Source organism: Myxine glutinosa, chromosome 11 (genome assembly GCF_964187855.1).
Source record: "Myxine glutinosa chromosome 11, kmMyxGlut1.1, whole genome shotgun sequence".
NCBI classification, from domain to species: domain Eukaryota; kingdom Metazoa; phylum Chordata; class Myxini; order Myxiniformes; family Myxinidae; genus Myxine; species Myxine glutinosa.
The window spans coordinates 25,343,796-25,366,832 of NC_136271.1; the positions used below are offsets into that span (position 1 = coordinate 25,343,796).

At 43.0% G+C, this 23,037-nt stretch overlaps 1 protein-coding gene across 2 annotated transcripts in view; it reads left to right on the plus strand.

The window, feature by feature from the left end:
- The window catches only part of LOC137436512 (mitochondrial 10-formyltetrahydrofolate dehydrogenase), a 195,990-nt gene that overhangs the window by 118,085 nt on the left and 54,868 nt on the right, over positions 1 to 23,037 (plus strand). For both annotated transcript variants that reach the window (XM_068130372.2, XM_068130373.2), the window contains exons 13-14: positions 6,311 to 6,461; positions 20,568 to 20,638. In XM_068130372.2, the coding sequence (XP_067986473.2) occupies positions 6,311 to 6,461; positions 20,568 to 20,638 (222 nt within the window). The remainder of the gene's footprint in view (positions 1 to 6,310; positions 6,462 to 20,567; positions 20,639 to 23,037) is intronic.

Consider the following 23,037-nt stretch of genomic DNA (forward strand, 5'->3'; position numbering starts at 1 on the left):
CATCCGCAGCTCAATGGAATACTGTTCTCCCCTATGGGCCGGTGCTCCTGCCTCACACCTAGCTCGGCTTCACGCTGTTGAAACCAAAGCTTTCAGAATTATTGGAATCTCCCGCGATGAAGCTATCTCTGAGGGCCTTTCACTCACTCACCGCAGGCAGGTAGGTGGTCTTTCTGTCTTCTACCGACTCCTCTCCGGCCTTGCACCCCCAGCTCTCTCTGTGCTCTGTCCCACAAATATTCCTACAGGTCGCACAAGATCTGCCAGCAACCCTCTGATGGTCAAACTGCCGAAATCGCGGCTCTCTGCTCACCTTCACTCTTTCATTCCTCTTTTCTCCCGCCTCTGGAACAAACTCCCTCACTCCCTCCAATCCCACTCCTCCCTCCAGGTCTTTAAAACAGCTGTTCACAACCATCTCTTATCTTCCCCCATCCAAAACCTTGACCTTATCTACCCCCGCTAATTCACCCCAGATCCACCTTGTTTGAAATTCAAACTTCTTTCCTGGAAGTGTCCATATGTTCTATACCTCTCCCACCCCCACCCCCCCCCCTTCCCATGCCTCCCCCCAAAGCCCTCTCCCTCTCACAGATCTCTCGATGTCTCCATGTCTCTCGGTCCCTGCTCTCAAATGTTGTGTTTGTGGCCTTCCCCCTCTCTCCCCATCTTGTCTACCGCTCCCGATGTTATATGTTTTATTTGTCGGTTTGTCTTTCTGTGTGATTAATGCTAGCTCTTTCACGAGCCTCGATCTTGTATACAAAAAACAAAAAACAAAAAAACAAAGTTGAATACGTACAGGCCGCTCCACGGAGCGACCTTGCGGGCTTATCAACAAGGCGAGGCGTGACACACATGTGTCTCAGCATACCTCAGATCATGATCAAGCAAATCAAAAGTAGAGTATGTACAAATTACACGGAACGGATCGCGGGCCGAAGCATAAAGGCCATAACTTGGTAACCACTTGTCCGATTAATAGCAAACCTTGAAAAGGCACATCCTCAGGTCCCCAGCAATATACCTGGCAAGTTTCACTTAGATCGGACCAGTGGTTTTCGAGAAACAGCGGTCACAGACATACACACAGACAGACACACAGACAGACACACAGAGATTGCTTGCATTATAGAGAGTGCTATAATGATACAATTACAACTGATACACCTGCAGTGCTGCACTAAGTCAATAAAGTCGTATTTCGTTTCTGTGTTTCTATCCATTTCTTGCCTCACGGCATCGAACATTAGTTAAATATTAGTTATGTATTCCATTGACCAGAAAAAGAAACTTTTTCAATTAAAAAAGAGACATAAAAATGAATACCATTCAGTATTTTGGAGGCGCCCGAGATCAAAATCGATCGCCATTGTGTCTGTGTCCGACGATTTCTCTTCTTCACTCTCTGGACGGTATGGTTCGAATCTGTATGGGAGAATCGAGTGTGATTCCCCAAGATTATTAACTTTCTCTTCATTTTCCGCATCAGATTGGTCAGAAATATCGCTGATATCCAGACTTACGCAACTATCGGAGTCGATGTCTGCCATTGTTTGCTATTGCGCAGTCACATCAGCTTCCTCCGATGACGTCACGATGATGATGATAGTCATCACGAGATGCTCGCCGGCGCGAGAGAAATCGTCTGCTATTGGCATTTTAAAACTCGGATATCTCACCATTCACGCATGCTAGAGCAACAATTTTTGCACCAAACTTAATCTTTTTTGTTGCTACAATTAATTAATCTTAAGCATTTGATGTCTATACTCATGTCCGTTCCCCTTTAAGCAATCACGTGTCTCTGGATTGTTTAAAATTGCCTTTGGATTATTGATTCGAACTTTTCTTTTCAAATCAACAACTCTCCTTTTCACATGTTTCTCGACCTCCTCCAACCATAAAGCCATTTGTGTGTTTGGTACTTTATGTTTATAAATTTGTTCTTTCATTCATTCGCCCAGTCCCGTCATTGTAAGTTCCATTGCTTTATTCCAGTTTATTCTTTTATTTTCTCTATAATTTGGTCCTTTTGTAAGTAATGCACGTAATCTTTTATCTTTCACTATTCTGAGGTCACCTGTGTGACGTGTTTATGATGTGGATCTTTGAATGCGGAATGTTCACAATTACAATGATGTGTGTTATTTAACCATTCCTCTACATCTATAGATTGCACAGTGTCCTTGTCGTTGAAGATCTTTCCCCGAATTGAATTTCCCAAAGTGTACACAACTCTTGGTTGCTCTCTCTGTTGTATTGTTTCTGGAAGTTTACTCCACACTTCCTTATGTTGAAGTATTTTCTCGATATTTATCATTTCCACCCCTTTGTTGTCAAACATAATTTTGATGATATCATTGTCTTTTCTACGATTCACTTTTTTAGGTTTCTCTTTGTACATTTTATGATCAATCATGTCCAGAATTGCTTCCATGTGCTGGATTGGGAGTTCCTCTTGATCGTCCTCTTCCATTAATCTGTTCACGATTTGCCAAACTTCTTTCAGTTTTTTTTTTTTTTAAGGTATTGATCTTAATTCTGCTGCTGTTAAGTAATGTGCAGATATTTTATTTGTTAAGATCTAACCATTCATTTACAATTTGTTGTGTGTCTATAATTGGACATTTACGTCCATAGTTATGTACTCTGTGTCTCTGAGTCTCGTGGTAAGGTGTTAAAAACAGAAGCGATGATGTTTTGTCCATTTTGCTGTGTATATGTGTCATTAATTATTTCATTTAATCCATAAGGGTAAGCAGTTCTTAATTCTTGTATCCAGAAAAGTTCTCTACGGTTACGTAATTGTGTGATTGTTTTATCTTCCATCCCATTCTTTTTTCGGCCATTTCCGCATATCCTTTCTATAACCTGAACACTGAGGCTCGCATTTTTACAATATCCAGAAGTAAAATGATGGGTAAGTAGTGGACAACCAGTAGTTTTATCTGGGTTTTTCATGCCGCTCCTGTGTGCATTCATTCTCACATTACATCTCTGCATTGTTTCACCAACATATTGCATCGCACATTTACAACAGGTCAATAGGTAAACTACAGACTTGGCATTTAATATGGAATATTTTTTTTGTGGGGGTGAACTTACTTTTCAAGATGTCTTAGAACCAAAAGTTCATTGGAATTATGCTGAAATTATTCAAGATTTTGTTAATGTGACCTTTAAAAGAAACAAAAACCACATTTGGCATTTCGAAGCAAATAAATTGATCCTTGAAAGTGATGCAAACTGATATCGAACTCAATTCACGGACAGTACTGTGTTAAACTTCTGTATGTTTTCCAGAAGTATCTCTTTATTTTGCACATTAGCCAAAAAAAATTTCAACAAAAACAAAAGCTAAATTATGACTGGGATTATGGACAGTAAAATTACAGTTCAGTACTGCGTGTAACCCCCACGAGCATTCAGGAGAGCACATACATGTTGAGGCATGCTGTTCACAAGATTTGCCAAGGTTTGGACAGGAATCGCTCGTCATACAGTGACAATAGTCTGCTGCAATTCACGCACAGAGGTCGGCTGCTGGTCCAAGTGGTCGATTTGACGCGTTAATTCTGCCCACAAGTTCTCTATCGGATTCATATCCGGGGACATAGCAGGCCACTCCATATGCTCTACACCATGGTCAGCAAGAAAGTGTTGGATCATGCGAGCACGATGAGGCCGTGCATTGTCATCTTGGAAGACAAAGTTTCCTCGAAAGGCTGCATGAGCAAATGGAGGCAATGTTTCTTCCAGAATGACCTTGTACTTGAACTGGTTCAGGTTTCCATTCAGAACAACCAGGTCAGTTTTGCCCCCTGCATGAAAAGCAGCCCAAACGGTCACCCCACCACCTCCAGCTTGCACTCTTGGCACCATACAATCTTCGTTGTGGGCTTCATGCACTTGTCTGCGCACTCGGACACGGCCATCTTGACGATAGACCAGAAATCTAGACTCGTCACTGAAGGTCACGTGATTCCAGTGTCCTGGCTGCCATTGACGGTGCTCTCTGGCCCACTGCAATCGGCGCTGGCTGTGTTGTCTGGTCAGGCATGGCTTTCTCAGGGGACACCTGGCACGATAGCCTGCTTGAACCAGTCGTTGGTTGACTAGCCTTCTGGATACAGGCACATTTGTCAGTTGCTGCCACTCAGCCCTAAGCCGATTAGCTGACTTGGTACGGCCATGGCAGACTAACCGGTGCAGCTGGCGATCATCTCTCCTTGTGGTTCTGCGTGGACATCCTGGCCTCAGTATTGGAGTAGGGACACCCCTCTGAGCATTTCGTTTCAGGATCTTTGACACCTGACCTTGAGTGATGCCATACTGCCGAGCAATAGCACGCTGTTTCATGCCGTAATTTCGTAAAGCCACCACTCCATGACAAACAGCATTGTCGAGTTGACGGACCATCTCCAGAGGAAGCGGCAATAACTTTTGTAGACGTGCAGCAGTTGTTTTCCACTAATACAGAACGCAACAACCCTTGTATACCCGACTGTGAAGCCAATCATCAAATGCACCTGTCCGTACATTTTGTCACGCCATCTGTGATATAATCCTGTTGTTGACTTCTTGCTGCGACAGACAATCAGTGACATGGTTCTTTTAACAAATAAATCACCAAAGTGGAAAAGAAACTCACCAGATTGATATACTGAGTTAAGAAAGTAAAGCCAAGTCAAGGAAAAAAAAAAAATCCATATTAAATTCCAAGTCTGTATATTTGCGGTTTTACATGGAATTAATTCTTTTGTTTCTTTTAACTTGTAACATCTAGCCGTTACTGTACAATTAATCATATTGTTTGTGGTAAATATAAGACAAGTTTTGCAATTGCAAATCACACACACACACACACACACACACACACACACACACACACACACACACACACACACACACACACACACACACACACGTACAGTATCGGTTGTTCCTAAACTTAAATAATTTAAAGGATTGTTGTAAATGATGTTAATTTCACAACATCCCATATTCAACTTTATTTAAATGGCAAAACACACACACACACACACACACACACACACACACACACACACACACACACACCAATAATCTCACACACCTTCGGGCGAGACTAGTAACTTTCAAATCGACTTCATGACAACCATGATGGAACTTAAAACAAGAAATTGTACAAACACCTTTTGAGTTGATGAATGTTACTGAATAAGGTTGATGCTCAAAGCAATCTCTAAGCAATACCTCTATAGAACAAAACTTCTCTCAAAACATACCTTATCCCAAGAAACAATATAAAAGCTATAAATCAATTGCAGTAGCATTATCCAAAACTCTATATTTCCTCCACTGTCACCTATTATTCTCTCTCCCTCCCAAAGACGATACCTCTTCTTAATGCTCTCATGTCACTTAAATTATCAAGTCGCACCCATCACTCCCTAAGGCTGTCAGATTTGATGGAACAGTGTTGGTAATAAATGAACACCATTGCAGTAACCACCTCCCTGTTCTTTCCCATCTCTATTCCCAAATAGTTCAAGGTTGACAGATTTAGGGAGAGATTTGCCAAGTGGCATTTGCTGACATAACATCAGTTTATCATTTGGTCTTAACATTTGCATGCATGCGCTGAGTCTCTCTCTCTCTCTCTCTCTCTCTCTCTCTCTCTCTCTCTCTGTGTCTCTGTCTCTGTCTCTGTCTCTGTCTCTCTCTCTCTCTCTCTCTCTCTCTGTCTCTGTCTCTGTCTCTCTCTCTCTCTCTCTCTCTCTCTCTCTCTCTCTCTCTCTCTCTCTCTCTCTCTGGCTCTCTGTCTCACGGTATGCCAATCAAATCATCTGTCTCGCAATGTCCCCTGCACCTTGACACAACAGAATATTTCCTTGATAACGACCACCTTTCATTACTTTAATGTTTTTCACTTTTTAGGTTTTCCAACCTTTTGTTGTCACTCTGTCACTTTTCATACTACTTCCGTCTTTTCATCTGCTTTCCTCCTCTTCCCTTTTGCTGGATGCATTTTCTCTGCCATCTGTGTGAGCTTTCTTTAAAGCTCTTCCCACAAAGTAGCTTTCAAGGAAGCACTGCACCAGAGCTTGTGGGTTTGGTTATAACGAAGCATTCATTTGTTTCTCACGGAAGCCTCACGTGTATATTGTGCACAAACTTGGTGAATTTGCAAAGTTTTATTTTCTTAGATATCTAGCTGGAACAACTATGATACAATGTATTTGGCTTGAATTGAAACTGTGCAACTGGAACTTTTGGGGGCGATCTCAGTAAAGAATGACGGCTTTCTTACTTTATTCACCTCTAGGCTTGCTGACCTTATGGAGCAACACCGGGAAGAACTAGCAACTATTGAAGCTCTGGATTCTGGAGCTGTGTACACACTTGCTCTCACGACCCACATTGGAATGTCAGTGCAGACATTCCGATACTTTGCTGGCTGGTGTGACAAGATCCAGGTGAGAGCTCTGCCATCAAAGCAAATCTGTAAATACCTGCCAGTCCAAGAAACAGGTCTTTGCTGGGATATCCACAATTTTGAAACTTATTTCATATCTACCCACTTTTGGCAAAGCATGATAAATAATGTGTTTTTTTTTTAATGAACACCACAGGGAAAGGGTTGAGCTTAAAACCAAGAGGGGCCCCCTGGGTGAAAAAGCAAAGACAGAAGATGAGAAAGTGTAAAAATTTAATGAGATCTATAGATGATTGATTCATGACTTGAATTGTTGAAAGTTGATAGAAGTCAGGAACACTGCTGTGGAGGCAGTTCCAAAGACAGGCATTGTGGGGTAAGAAGGAAAAGGCATGGCAATTTGTATGGAGGGAATGGATGCTGGTAATGTAGAAAGGGTAATGATTAGAAGCTAGATAGGTGTTATCAACAGAGTGAAGGATCAGGAGGAGGGACAGAAATGTAGAGTTTGACAGAGCACTGACTGTGGTAGTAGCGGTAGAAGAAGAAAAGGGAAGAGCGTGCTCGGTGGTGGGCCAAATGTTAAACAAAGTAGGATCGTTAATCAGTTAAACAGACTTGTTTTGGACATGAATACCGATGCTGGAATACCGATGACTGAAGGAAGAGCACTTATGTCTCAAACATGAAAGCAGTATTGCATCACCAGTCAAAATTAGGATTTGTAGAGGGTGAAAAGCTGATGGGAGTTGAAGTACTTGCGAGCTCTGAAGAGAAAAAACAAGTTTCTAGGAGAAATATTTGGACATATTGAGGATGTGAGGCTGTCAGGAGAGATTTCTGGAGATGGTGACACCGAGCATATTAATAGAGGACTGCTGGAGTTTAGAGCTGGACATGAGAAGATGAGTGGTGGCTGTGTTGATATTGCTGGATATAAGGAGGGTTTGTGTCCTGTGCTGAATGGAGACGAGTTGTCGGAGCCCCATTGGAATGTGATTGGGGTCACGATTGATGGAGGGAACATTTGAAATCCGATCAGCAGAAGGACTGGGAGAAGGTGTTCTGAGATTTATAACTGGTGGAGCATAGAGTCTTCAACAAAGGGTTGTTAGTAGCAGTGAGGTCATTCATGAAAAGAAGAAAGAGGGAAGGTCAGATGACAGAACCTTGAGGGACACCAGCTTTGGTGTGATAGGTGTCAGAGAGGGCACCATAAATGCAGGTAGACATAGTACAGACCACCCAGTGAGGACGTTGCAAATCCAGATGAGTTGAAGCTGACTACCAATGCAGTGTCTCTTTAACCTTTGTTTTTCTTTATTACGCACTTATTTTAAATTGAATGTTATATTTTGAACACAAATTGGAATGTGAGTAGAAAGACAAGTCTCTACCATATATTGGCTCTCAATTCATCCTGACTGCACATGCACAGAGATGATTGAGATTTTTTTTTTATTTAACTCTGTCTACCTGCCTGACAATCAAACAAAATGGAAAATTATTTCAAACATGAAACTTACTGGTTTTTTTAAGGACGTTATAAAGGACACAAACAATAGGCACAAATTACTAATGTAACGTGTTAGATCAGGTGGTGTAATAGCCGCTGGAGAAAATGGTGGTAAAACCCCGATTTAGTTTATTTATATGTCTTTAAACCTCTTTAAATCTTTATTTAAATTGAATTATATACTTGGACTGTAGGATGCAAATTGCCTTCATCATACTTCCAAAAACCATGCTGTATGTCGATATATAGCATGAGAGGGCATGGCATGTAGGAGTGTGTATATTGAGTGAAGAAGAGGCCGTCAATATGGCTATGTACGATGCTGATTGATGCTGTGTTCTATGGTGATAAATCAAGTCTCCATATCCTAAATTGTGACTCAACGTCGTCTTATTACAGTGTATAAGGGGATTGGTGGTGTATAAGACTGCTTCAGTTGCGCTAAACTTCAGATTTTTAAACAATCGTTAAAATCACCATTTTATTAAAATTCAAGTACAGGAGGGCCTTGCCACTCGTGGATTTCCCCTTCGTGGATTTCCCCTTCATGGATTCGCTCTATTGCGATGAATTTACTGAGGCAATGTTTGTGGATTTATTAATGTAATTAATTAATATGGGCCATTAACAAAATAACCCCCTCAAACCCTCCAACATCATCATCTCCATCAACTCTTCTTTATTGGGGCCATCATCGCCATCACATTATTGGATGAAGTTTGTCTTCATTATTATTTAAGGTAAGATTCATGATCGTGTTAACTCAAGAAAATAAACTTTATTTATCTGACATCTGATTCATGATCTTAAAAAAAACTTAAAAAATAAGCCTGGTGTTATCAACAAAAACAACAACAACAACAACATGCATTTTAAGGCCATTTTCCCTGTTTAGAGCGGGGGTTAGCCTTGCGGTCCCCATGACAAGCTTCTCCATTTTGCCCTATTTTTTGCATCTCCCCTTGTTAACCCCCTTGCCCGCATTTCTTCTTCCACCATCTTTAGCCAAGTCTTTCTCGGTCTTCCCCGTCCTCTACTTCCTTCTACATTCATTTCCATCGCTCTTCTCAACCAGTCACTTTCATACTTCCTCAACACATGACCAAACCATCTCAACCTGTTCCTCTTCACAGCATCCATCACAGGCTCCATTCCCATCATCTTTCGCAATTCATCACTTGTCTTCCTCTCTCTCAACGATACTCCACACATCCACCGAACCATTCGCATTTCCACCCTTTCCAGCCTTCGTTGCTGCTCCACGTTCATTATCCATGTCTCGCACCCATAAATCATAACACTTCTCACACATGCAGCATACACCTTTCCCTTCAGCTTCAACGACACTCCCCTCCTCATCAGCACGCCACTCAGTTCCCGAAACTTCTTCCATGCACATCTCACTCGAGCAACCGTTGCCGAGTCTGATCCACCTTCTCCATTCAGCATGTCTGCGAGGTAGCAAAATGTTTTCACACCTTCCAGGTTCACACCATCTCCAAGATCCAACTCAACATTTCCTCCATCTGCAGCTCCCTCTGTACACACCTTACATTTGAATGTAGCTGCCACACTGCTTAAGGACCCTCTCAGACAACTACATTTTTGATGAACCCACTCAGCGCACATTATACATTGAATGGAATTCACTCTGACACCCTTCCTGCACACAGCATATGGCCACTTCCCAGTTCTTTCCACCTCACCACATGCTTTTCCACTTGCCATCACCTTCGTCTTTCCGATATTCACTTGTTAATCTTTTCCTTCAGTCCATCCATACTTTCCACAATCAACACCAGATCATCTGCATACAACAACTCCCATGGTAAACCCTCCTTTATGTTCTGAGCCAGAACCTCCATCACAGCTACAAATAGTAGTGGACTTAGTACCGACCCCTGATGCACTCCCACCTTCACCTCAAACTCACCACTGTTCCCGTCCTTCGTCCTTACAGCTGTGCACGCTCTCTCGTACATTGCCATCACTACTCTGATCAACCATTCCTCCACTCCTAACTTCCTCAATGCCCATGTCACTACTTCGCGTGGAACCCTATCGAATGCTTTCTCCAGATCAACAAACCCAAGAAACAACCTCTTCCTCTTCTCCATGTACTTCTCCTGCAACTGCCTTACAATAAAAAGCGCGTCTGTCGTTCCTCTTCCTGGCATAAATCCAAAACTGCATTTCGTCGATCTTCACTTTCTTCCTTATCCTCCTCTCAAACACCTTTTCCAATACCTTCATTCCATGCTCCAATAACTTTATCGCTCGATACGAGCCACACTCCAGGGGGTCACCGTTCCCCTTGTATAGAGGGACGAGGGCACTCAGTTCCCAATCCACTGGAATGCGGCCTTCTTTCACCACCAGTGTTATCTTAATAGTTAATTGGTTGGCGTATGCCTTAATATCTTAATTTAATTCATTTTAAATTCAGGCTGTAACACAACAAAATGTGAAAAGGTCAAGGGGTGTGAATACTTTCTGAAGGCGTTGTGTCGTGATTCATCTAACTGTTATTTTTCAGTTCTCATGATTGTGACATTCCTCATTCAACATCTCCAGTCTTTTCTCGGTTAGCACCGTTACAACCTTTATCAATCCGGTTCTCGGATCACCTCGGGCTCCATTTCCATCCATTTTTCTTGGCATCACCAAGTTCTCTTGATTGCGTCCATCTCTTCTTGTTAAATGACCAAACTTATCTAACTTTCCTTTATTTGTCATGCTTCGGTTTAGGAAGCTCTCAAGGGTACATTTGCCCTTTTTTCAAACCATAAAATTTGCAGCAAATGTTTCCAGCATCACAGCTCAGTGAAGTTTATGTTCTTGGCTGCTTGATCCAGGGATCATGACTCCATCACATCCAGAACTCCCTGCAGTTTGCCAAAAAAAAAAAATCACGTTTGTTTTGAGATAACACATGGTGTTGAGTGAATGGAGAGTCTCGTCCGACTAGGTCTTCTCTGCATCCTCTTTGCTACTACCAGTTGTTTGATAGATAATATCCAATAAATTATTTCTCTACTACGGCAATTATTATCATCATTATCATTTGGTTATTACAATTTATTTATCATGAGCGGGCAGGTTGAACAATGGATGACATCAACAGGATGTTGACTATTTTACCTCGACGGAGGATTAAAGTCAGCTTCTCCATGCTTCTCACAGCGGTTATCATACCTCGATCAACGTTCTGTCGATTCCATTCATCCAATATAGAGCAAAGCCTGACCACGTTACTATACTATACACTCCGAGAGGGGTGGTGCGAGGAAGGGCGTGGGAGTGAGGGAAAGAGAGAGGCGGAGGGAGGGTTGAGGAGGGGGCAGGATGGGGAGAAAAGAGAGAGAGGAGGGGGGATGGGTGGGAGAGCAAGGGCCGAAGATGAAGATGAGGAGGGGGAGGTAGAGAGAGAGCGGAGGAGAAGCACGCAAAGGCAGCATGAGGGGAGGTCATTGTGGTTGCAAGGCGAGGCACGTTTCAAGAGGCTGAAATAAAATGGTGGCTTAAGAACCCAGCAATGTGACAATGGGCTGACCAAGATGGCAGACTCATGGATCATCTTCAAAAAGGGTGTTTAAATATACTCAAACACCCAGTTTTCATTCATCCACTCTCTCTCTTGGAGGTCAAGAAGTATACATGCAAGGTTTGGGACCACTAGGCTTCATGGTTTTGGAGTTATGGAGGAGACGCACACACAGCCTTTTATTATTATAGCTATATATATACACACACACACACACACACACACACACACACACACACACACACATACACACACACACGTGTGTGTGTGTGTGTGTGTGTGTGTGTGTGTGTGTGTGTGTGTGTGTGTGTGTGTGTGTGTGTATACTAGCATGGATCAGCTCGCTGCGCTCGTCTTACCCCACGTCACTACAAAGGCACGGGCTTGTTTTAACTGAGGAGATTCTTATGATTTACACCAATCTTAATAAGGGAAATCTCCTGAGCCTAACACTAAAGCGGTCTATCTAGCACTTATTGATATGCCACCAGCACATCCTGACACTATCATGACTGCCATGAGCAAAGCACAGAAATGATCTCAAGAAAATGGACAAGATTTCACTCTATTCACAGCTGATGTACGGGGTTGCAGTCGAGAGGTCCAGTGGGCACATCCAGATGTATTTCCACATCTGATTCCCAGATTACGTGGAATGCATATGCTGATGAGTTTTGTGGGTGCCGTTGGAATATTGATTGCAGAGTCTGGCCGAGCACATATTTTGGAGTCTGTATTTGGAGGTGTGGGCAAAATGCTAACTGGAAAGAAGTTTGCAATGAATATGTGAGCTATTTGCAATGAGGCTGAGGAGCTACTCAGAGATGTTGTTGGGAAAGGTCAGCTAAAGCACCATGATCATCTCTTGACTGTGCTGGAAGACCTGGCATCAAGGTAAAAAAAAAAAGGATCGGAGGTTAAAAAAAATTCCATTGAAAATGTATCTAAACAATAGGCAACAAAGGTCTAAAAAAAAAAAAGTTTCACAGAGCTGGATTTGGTTGACAAATCCAGACGAATTGTGACAAGACGTTGAAGACATTTTAAAGGAAGAGGACAAAAACAACATACCAAAAGCAAGACAGAAATAAGAAGGGAAAATAGCTGTCAGAAGAGGCAATAAATATTGCAGACAGAAGAATGGAAATGGAAACCGAAGGCGCATCAAGACAGGCCAGACATTAAGTGGCTCAATGTCGACTTCCAACGATAAACCAGGAAAGACAAAGATAAATATTTCAGAGGCATAGATAGAAAGTAACAACAGAGCGGGATCTTTTAAACGAGATTATATATCAGGTTAATCGAATGGCACAACAGGGGCTCAAACTCAGGACTCTCAAGGGAAGATTAGGTCTAGGATCTACCATCCACACAGGTTAATATCCTCATACCTCTCTATTTCCAATGCATCCAGGTACCAACTAAATCAACTTTTTAACTTATCAGCTCCACCTTGGAAAAACGTTACGTCTCCATATCTCCGAAACGGCTCATTTGGAAAAATTGAAACGAGGCTCATTGTCAAGTTCTCCCCATGGGGAATAAGATATGTTATTGATGATGTCATAGGTGCCTTCAATATGACGTAATAATTCAACAGGTACAATGCTTGATTTGATCAGTATGAAAAAAAATATTCTCTGCAACTGTTCGTCTGATGGACACAAAATTTTCACCATAGGAGCGCCTCCTCCTGTAGAAAATTTTAATGATAATTATGACGTAATAGGTCACGTGGTACAGGCGCCATCTTGTAAAAACTGAAAAACGTTGCTCCTCTATATCTCCAAAACCGCTCCATGGAAAAAATTGAAATGTGGCTCATTGTAAAGAACTCAGCATGGGGAATAAGTGTTGTTAACGATAATGCCATTGGTGCCTTAATTATGATGTCATAATTTGACATGGCCAATACTTAGTCTGATCAGTTTGAAGTTTCTTGAGCATGATCTGCACAACAATTATATTAGAGAATGTAAATTTATGATGTCATCGCTCACGTGGTCTGGCAACCATATTGGACCAAAGAAAAAAAATGTTCAAAAACAGAATAGTTGGCTCGCACCAAGTTGACTGCATAGGTTAAGTATTCTATGGATACCATCTAGTTACCCTGCGCTCGCGAAGCGAAAAGCGGGGTTAAGCATTCAGTTACGTACGTACGTGTCTGCATTTCAGTAAAGTAAAGTGTGTGCCGTGTCTGCATTTTAAAATTTCATTTTCTCGGCAACCATTGGTCTGATTGACATAAAATTTTCACCATAGGAGGGCCTCCTCCTGTAGAATATTTTAGTGAATATTATGAAGCCATAGATCACGTGGTACAGGCGCCATCTTGGAAAAACGTTACACCTCTATATCTCCCAAACCGCTCAATGGAAACATGGCTCATTGTCAAGTACTCACCTTGGGGAATAAGATATGTTGATGGTGATGTCATCGGTGCCTTAATTATGACGTCATAATTTGACAAGTACAACACTTGATCTGATCAGTCTGAAAAACAAAAATCCTCTGCAACTGTTAGTCCGATTGGCACGAAATTTTCAGAATATGGCGGCTCCTCCTGCGGAATTTAAAAAATGATTATGACGTCATATGTCACGTGCTACAGGCGCCATCTTGAAAAAATCGAAAAAAGGTTGCACCTCTATATCTACAAAACCGCTCCAGAGAAAAAACTGAAACATGGCTCATTGTCAAGTACTCCACTTGGGGAATAAGATATTTTAATGATGATGTCATCGGTACTTTAATTATGACGTCATAGGTACTTTAATTATGACGTCATAATTCGACAAGTACAACGCTTGATTCGATCAGTATGAATTTTTTTTTCTCTGCAATTCGTGGTCCGATTGACCCGACATTTTCACCATAGGAGCGCCTCCTGTAGAATATTTCAATGATTATTATGACGTCATAGGTCACGTGGTACAGGTGCCATCTTGGAAAAAATTCGCACAACTATATCTCTGAAACCACTCCATGGAAAAAATTGAGACCTGGCTCATTGTCACCGACTCCCCATGGGGAATAAGATATGTTAATGATGATGTCATCAGTGCCTTCGTTATGACGTCATAATTCGACAAATACAACACTTATCGACAACAGCGTTCTCCAACTGAGTTTAATCTGAATCAATCTCAGACAGCATCTAGAAGAAAGACCAGCAATCATGGTATCAATAACACTACGGGGCATACGAGAAGGTATCCGTATGGTATACAAGCAAGCAAGCAACACGCAATGCAATTCCCTTACCATTCTAGGCATGCACGTGAATGCCACAGAATAAATGCCACAGGACTGCCCTCCGCATTCAGCGGACAAGTTCTTATAATAGCATTATGTAGTGGGCAGATGGTGTTACTGCACCCGGGGCTACAGCCTGGATGACTACGTTTTACTACATTCCTCCCAGAGTATAAAACCTTGCTAGCAAGCCATGTAACAGTATGCACATAATACTAATCAGCAAACGGTTATATAAGATGCGGAGGGTCATAGGACTCCTAGCAGAATATTACGGCCAGCCGAAACGATCGGGGCGACGACTTTCTCTCCCTGTGCGGGTTCTATACACATCGGGGCCTTCAACAGCTGTAACTAAATCATCCCCAACAGGGGAGCCACCTATCACGGGCGACGGAGGTGGCACAACTATCCCAATTGGGTCGGGCGAGCGAAGAGGCAGCAGTGTAACGTCCGGCGGATCCCCCATACTGGGCTCGGCCCCAACGGGATCCCCGCAAGGTGCGAGATGACGCACCGACACCATGGACTCACGTCCGTCCGGCAGTTGAACGCGAGCGTAATCAGGATTAGTTTGAAGGATCTGGACCCTGTCGACGAGCGGATCGTATTTACTCGGACGCACAGCTAATTTGAGTAAAGCCGGGCCAGGCATGGCAATCCAAGCAGGCAAAGATTGAACACTACCGGTGCGACGCGGATAGCGAAATAAACGGTCGTGAGGAATGTCATTTGTGGCGGTGCACAATAGGGACCGAATCGCATGCAATGCCCCTTGCATCACCCAGGTCTACTTGTCCGGTCCTAACCCTCCGGTCCTAAGCCCTAGGGTAATGGCCCTCCATATGATGCCATTAAATCGTTCCACCTGTCCGTTCGCCTGCGGGCTGTATGGAGTAGTGTAGCTAGAAGTGATGTTCCGCTGCAGCAGGAATGTCCGTACATCCTGAGACATGAATACAGCACCTCTGTCAGTGTGAACATAACCCGGATAACCGAACATCGCAAACAAGAGTTGCAAACAAAGGATAACCGAAGCAGAGTTTATGCCACTGCACCGGAATGCGAACGGGAATCTGGAATACTCATCAATAATCGTAAGGAGATAACGATATGTACCCGATGCCGGTAGAGGGCCCTTAAAATCCATGGCTAACCTCTCCCACAGCCTGGTAGCCTGAATCAAAGTCCCCATATCTGGTTTATAGAAACAGTTTGAGTTCTGCACAAACATGGCACGATCGGCACAGACGACGAACGTCCTCCACAGAATAGGGCAAATTGTGGCAACGCACGTAATGGGCTAGGCGCGACACCCTGGGGTGACATAGCGTCTCATGAAGGACGCGAAGGTCCTCGCTGGTGGCTCGGCCTGCACAAACCCCGGGCCTGGATAAGGCATCCGCCGCTAAATTTTCCCGACCTGGGCGATACGTGATCTTGAAGCTATAGTCAGCCAACTCGATGCGCCATGGAGTAATCTTCTCGTTCTTAATGTGCTGCGCATGGCGCGTGTCGTACATGAATGCAACGCTCTGTTGATCAGTAATGACTTCAAACAATTTGCCGAGCAAATATGGCCACCATCGGCGTACTGATTCCACAACCGCATCGGCTTCCTTCTCGACAGACGAATGGCGTCTCTCAGCGGCGGAGAGAGTACGTGAGAAAAAAGCAACAGGCTTTCCCCCTTGTGATAGAGTCGCAGCGATCGCATGGTCAGACGCGTCGGATTCCAAAACAAAGGGGATATTGTCATCGATGGAGGTCACCGCGGCGCCAGCGATGTCCGTCTTCAGCCTTTGAAAAGCGACCTTGGCGGCTTTAGTCATAGGGAATGTTTTGCAATCGACGAGGGGACGAAGCTTCTCAGAGTAATTTTGGACCCAGCGAGAATAATGTGCAAACTACCCGAGAGCTCTTTTCAAGAACGCACGGTCGTGAGGCACCGCCATGTCTAGCAAGGGCCTCAGATGCTCTTTGTCCGGAGTTATCTTCCCTTGGGTCACAGTGTACCCCAAAAGATCAATCGTTCTAGCGGAGTAACGGCATTTGTCCTCGTTGAAGGTTAGACTATACTGTCACGCGACCTGTAGAAAATGCCTCAAATTAGTTTCATGGTCCGCTTGATCACGACCACAAACCGTCAGGTTATCAAGATAAACGAAAATGTCCGTCAAACACTCCTTGGTGATGATGTCATCGATCACCCTTTGAAAGCATGAAAACTCCATTAGTGACGCCGAAGGGCAAACATGTGAATTGATACAACCTCTGACCCGATTCGAACCCCGTGTAGATCCGGTCGGCCTCACAGATAGGAATCTGATGATACACGCTGCGCAAATCGAGTGTGCTGTACACCGCGTATTGAGCGACCTGTCGAACCAGCGCATCCAAACCCAGAAGTGGGTAAGTGTCCAATTCCGTAAATCTATTAATAGTTTGTGAGTAATCGATCACCATGCGCTTACGATGATTCTCGGTTTGGACTACCAAAATATACACGTGGTCATCCAGGCTGTAGCCTCTGGGTGCAATAACACCATCTGCCCACTACACAATGCTATTATAAGAACTTGTCCGCTGAACGTGGAGGGCAGTCCTGTGGCATTTATCCTGTGGCATTCACGTGCATACCTAGAATGGTTAAGGAATTGCATTGCGTGTTGCTTGCTTGCTTGTATACCATACTGATACCTTCTCGTATGCCCCGTAGTGTTATTGATACCATGATTGCTGGTCTTTCTTCTAGATGCTGTCTGAGATTGATTCAGATTAAACTCAGTTGGAGAACGCTGTTGTAGACTCTGATTTTTACAACACTTAATCTGAATCAATCTCAGACAGCATCTAGAAGAAAGACCAGCAATCATGGTATCAATAACACCACGGGGCATACGAGAAGGTATCATTATGGTATACAAGCAAGCAAGCAACATGCAATGCAATTCCCTTAGCATTCTAGGCATGTATGTGAATGCCACAGGATAAATGCCACAGGACTGCCCTCCGCGTTCAGTGGACAAGTTCTTATAATAGCATTGTGTAGTGGGCAGATGGTATTACTGCACCCGGGGCTACAGCCTGGATGACTACGTTTTACTACGCAACACTTATCCATCCGATCATTATTACATTTTTTCAGCAACTGTTGGTCTGATGGACACAAAATTTTCACCATAGGAGCGCCTCCTCCTTTAGAATATTTTAATGATAATCATGACGTCATAGGTCATGTGTTACAGGCGCCATCTTGGAAAAAACAAAAAACGGTGCACCTCTATATCTCCAAAACCACTCATGGAAAAAGTTGAACCGTGGCTTATTGTAAATAACTCCATATGGGGAATAGGTGTTGTTAATGATGACGTCATTGGTGCCATAATTATGACGTCATAATTCGACAGGGACAACACTTAGTCTGATCAGTTTGAAATTTATTTAGCATGATCTATGCAACAATTATTTAGAGAATATAAATTTATGATGTCATCGCTCACGTGGTCTGGCAGCCATATTGGATCAAAAAAAAAAAGAAACGTTCAAAAACAGAAGAGTTGGCTCACACCAATTGACTATGCAGGGCAAGTATTGTATAAATACCATCTAGTTGGATCATGATTTGCCATTCACCATTTATTACTCAATTCCTTCACGAACCACTGTCCATGCCTGACGTTCGGCTAAAGGTGGCATAGGAATGTGGAACGTATTGGTTCATGGTTTGCATTTTGTCGTTTTTTGCCCAAGTCTTTCACAAATCCCTATCCATTTCTGATGTTAGACTGAAGGTGTCACATGAATGTGGAACTTATTGGTTCATGGTTTGCCATTCACCGTTTTCTGCCCAAGTCATTCATGAATTGCTGTCCATGCCTAACTTTCGACTGAAGGTGTCACAGGAATGTGTAATTAAATAACTGACCAAATGTAGCACTTGAGTATCTGGAGGAATACAAAAAGCCAGAATTGGAGTCATCAGGAGGAACCTGGATAGGATCCGGGCTTAAACTGCTGCTCATCTACCCTCAAACCTATCCAGGCAGTCAGGTGAACCCCGCAAAAACTATCTGCAAGATTCACTCATAAACAAAAAAAAAATGACAAGAAAGGAGAGATGGAGGACAAATAAAAAATAAATCATGCATCATACACACACACATGACACACACACCCTAAACAAACCTAACCATACGTGACCTAACCTGACCCACCTTACCTACCCTGACCTACCCTGACCTATCCTGATGTACCCTGACTTACCCTAACCTAACCACAGAATGTGCATACAGCAATTCACCAGTGCACAAGTCAACACACAAGCCGTCTATTTAAACTGGAAATTCCCCTTCCTGTAAACACGAATAATGCACTTCCGGTTTAATTAATTAATTGCTAAAAATAACGTTAAAAAGGATCCAATATGAAAGATGTAGAAGAGAAAGAAACAGTTGAAAGACAAAGAAGAACAACACAGGATGTAACCTTCAGCAGTTACTCCACAAATCTCAAACGTTGCAACAGGTAAAAGCTTCCAGAGGTCAGTCAGTGGGGAAACAGTCAACACAGCATCAGGATATGGCAGAAACAAAATTAAATAATTAATTAACCAAATGCAGCAATGGAGTATCAGGAGGCATGGAGTGATCGAAAGACAAAGATGGAGTCATCAGGAAGAAACTGGATAGGATTTGGGTTTCAACTGCTGCTCCCCTACCCTCAAAACCATCCAGGTGGGTAATTTATTGGTTCATGGTTTGGCATTCGCCGTTTCCGTATGTCTGTTTGCTTTTGGACCTGTGCGTAGCATGGGTACCTCGCTAATATATGCATATATACATCACAAAAGATGTGAAAAATAAAATTGCTCAGATGGACTAAATGGGCAGTGAATCCTATATCTGCAATTAAGTGAATTTAAAATATCCCTGATGTTACAAGAGGATGTTTTTGGGCTCGTTCCTTGGGCACACATGGCCAAGCAATTAGATTAAATGGGATATAGATAAGTATAATGGGATGTGGATTATGACAAATATCAAGGGATGGACCAAATTGAAGTGAATACATCATTGGGTGTACATATTCCACAGACACAATTGTTCAAAAGACCTTTTGTTGTGCATATCCTTGTAGGTTCCTTTTTAAGTGGTGAGGATCTACAAGGGTCGTTTCTGAGACACACTCATTGTATATAAAAAATGAAGCTTTAGACGCAATCTGAGGTTATGTGAAGGTAATGAAACCGGGACATGCACTGTTTGCTTTATTCATTGCATGAGCAACATCCATCGATGCTCTCCCCCCCCCCCCCCCCCCCCCACAAGTTTTCATCATGAGGTTTGAACCCTATGCCAAGTTTTTTTTCATTTGCTTGATGCCAAAATGATGTGCAAGCTTTTAAAATGGAGATTGTGTCTTAATGTTTGTGAAATGAAGTGACAGCTTTCCTTGTTATGAACCGAGTGTGAACGCAAAGCAAACAGCCAGGGATAAGTGAAAGAACGCTCAAGGCTTCTGCTTGTCCCAGGACACTGTGATTGAAAGGCTCGGATTTATTGTGTTGTGGAAAATCCATTATCAGCAACACACACATCAGCACATATCTGGCGTCAAAAGGGAATAGGCTGAAGTGAGATCTGGAGAAAAGCATAAGAGCATTAAGAAGCATAGGCATGCACACTGGTTTTGACAAGTTGATTGGCCAACATTCTTACTGCGGACATGTGAAGGCATTGCCATATAGCACAAGTGGGCAAGGATCGTCCGCTTCGCGTTGAATCATCAACTAAAATGCAATGATTGTTTTGTCTTTGTGACAGGGCCTCACCATCCCTATAAACCAGGCAAGACCAAACCGTAACCTCACCTTCACAAGGCGTGAACCCATTGGGTAAGCAATTCCTTACTGCCAGGTATTCGCTTGTGTGCTCACAACACCAACTTCTTCTTTTCTATACAGTACATGGCTGAGGGTAGCATCATTTGCTCGGGAGCAGCTGTGCCCTCTGTAGGTTAGAGCAGGAATTTGGTATTTGGCCAGGTTGCTGGTGATAGCTTGCCTACTCTTCTTGGACAACGTGGGATCATTAATGTCCACTAACCAATTGAACCCTGGTGTTGGGCTAGCGGCTAGGGTGCCGGCTTAGGATCCTAGGATCCTGGGTTCGAATCCCGGTCGATCGCTGAATTAACGCCAGGGGGGTTGACTCAGCCTGTCATCCTTCCGAGGTCGGCTAATTTGAGTACCAGTTCACTGGTAATTCCCTGTTTGTCGTAAAAGGCGACAAAAAGGGTTGGCGGCAGGAAGGGCATCCGGCCGTAAAACATTGCTTCAAAAAGGGGACCGAAAAAAACAACAACAACCACGGTCCCCGAAAAAGGCCAACCCCCGCTTTGCAGGGAAAAATGGCCTCTAAAGGTGTTTTGACATGACATGTATGACATGACATGTATGACATGACAGTATAGCTGGATTAAGATTCAAACCCAGGCTAGACCGTTCAGAGGTGAGTGTGAAAACTCCAAACATAAAACACATCTCAGCTGTTAAGCTGCCTATCTTTGCAGTTCGTTTAGTCATTTTCATTGCCCTTCTTCTCTACTGAAAGTAGATTTCGTGTGTGTGTGTGTGTGTGTGTGTGTGTGTGTGTGTGTGTGTGTGTGTGTGTGTGTGTGTGTGTGTGTGTGTGTGTGTGTGCGTGTGTGTATATATATATATATATACAAACAATATATGTGGGAAAATTACACGCCCAGACTGGGAATCGAACCCAGTACTCAGTTGAAAAAAGAGAACCTGTATTACTGGCTACCACTAGGTGGCGTTTGTGGCCTACGTTAGCACACTCTGTGTGGACAAACAGACTGACGAAGAAGACAGTGGACTGACAATACTTTTTTCAATGAAGTTCGGGATCGGTCCTCTCGGATGAAAGTAGTAAATGACACGGCGGAACGGGGCATCAACCTGATCCAAAAACACAACGTGACACTGACGAAAGACGAAGAACAGAAACGGTTCATTCTTCGACTGGTGGCAAATCACAGGAAAAAGCTCCCCACTCCATCAAAGGCAGCTCTGCTTTATGAGTGCAACATGGGGCGACCCCTAAATATTGTTTTTTGTGAAAAAAAATTTCTGTGTTTTTCATTTACGTATAAGGGAATAAAAATAACCTTGTGGAAAAAGGAAATTTGCTCCTTTGTTTTTTTTGGACCACCCTTAGGGGGAGGCTTTCGGTGGTAATTGTTTTTCATACTTCCAGGGTTCAGGCTGGTAGGAGGATCCCAGTTTTCTCTATGTAAATAAATGAGGCATTGCGCTGCTGAAGGTGGGGTCGATGAGGGTGTGGTATTACAAGCCATAACAGAATACACCAATACAAGACTTTCAAAATGACATCAGGATGCACATGAAGCCTATCACATTTGCGCTGTGTGCATTTTCAGTAACTAGCTGCTGCAAGCGCAGGCACTTTTAATCTACCATTGCTGGCACAAATCTGTAATTCATGAAGTCTTTAAAATATAATTTTCGGTATTTAAACGAAAGTGGTTAGCTTTCAAGAGGATTAACCATAATTCTTATGTTCCTTGATGCAAATTGGACTCGCAAAAATATGTACAAATATGAGAAATATCCATGGATGTGAGGTGTCGAGTTCCTACAATTTCCTGTTAATACAAGCGAGTGGTGGCAGTCACACACACACACACACACACACACACACACACACACACACACACACACACACACACACACACATTGGCTTCTCCTTTTAGCAATAGATGCAAAAATCGAATACAATTTCTCTTGTGGCGCCAGAACTAAACAAACAATATATTTATAACAGCCCCACTGTAGAGGTACTCTCGGTACCCCCTTCCTCTCTACTACCCCAACATGATTAATAAATGTTATAATTTAAAAAGTTGATTTTAAACCTACCCTGTGCATTCATGAGTCCCAGATATGACCTGCCCATCAGTATTAAAAAGCAACTAAACCAGATTATGTGTCTCCCTCCAACTTGTTTATTGTGCAGAGGCATGCCCCGGCTTTCTCTCAGGTACTTTCCCCAAGTATTTTCGGCTTATTTTAGAAGCTTTGGGAGCCATTTTAGGTAACAAACCTGTTGTGCACACACAATTCTGTGAATGCACGCCAAGCATTCTGGGGTGAATTACGTCATTTTGAAAGTCCCGTATTCTGGGGTAATTAACTTGTCCATGATTCTGGGGGTAATTAACCCGGTAAGGAGGGTGCTTGGATGGTTCTTCGCTATTAAG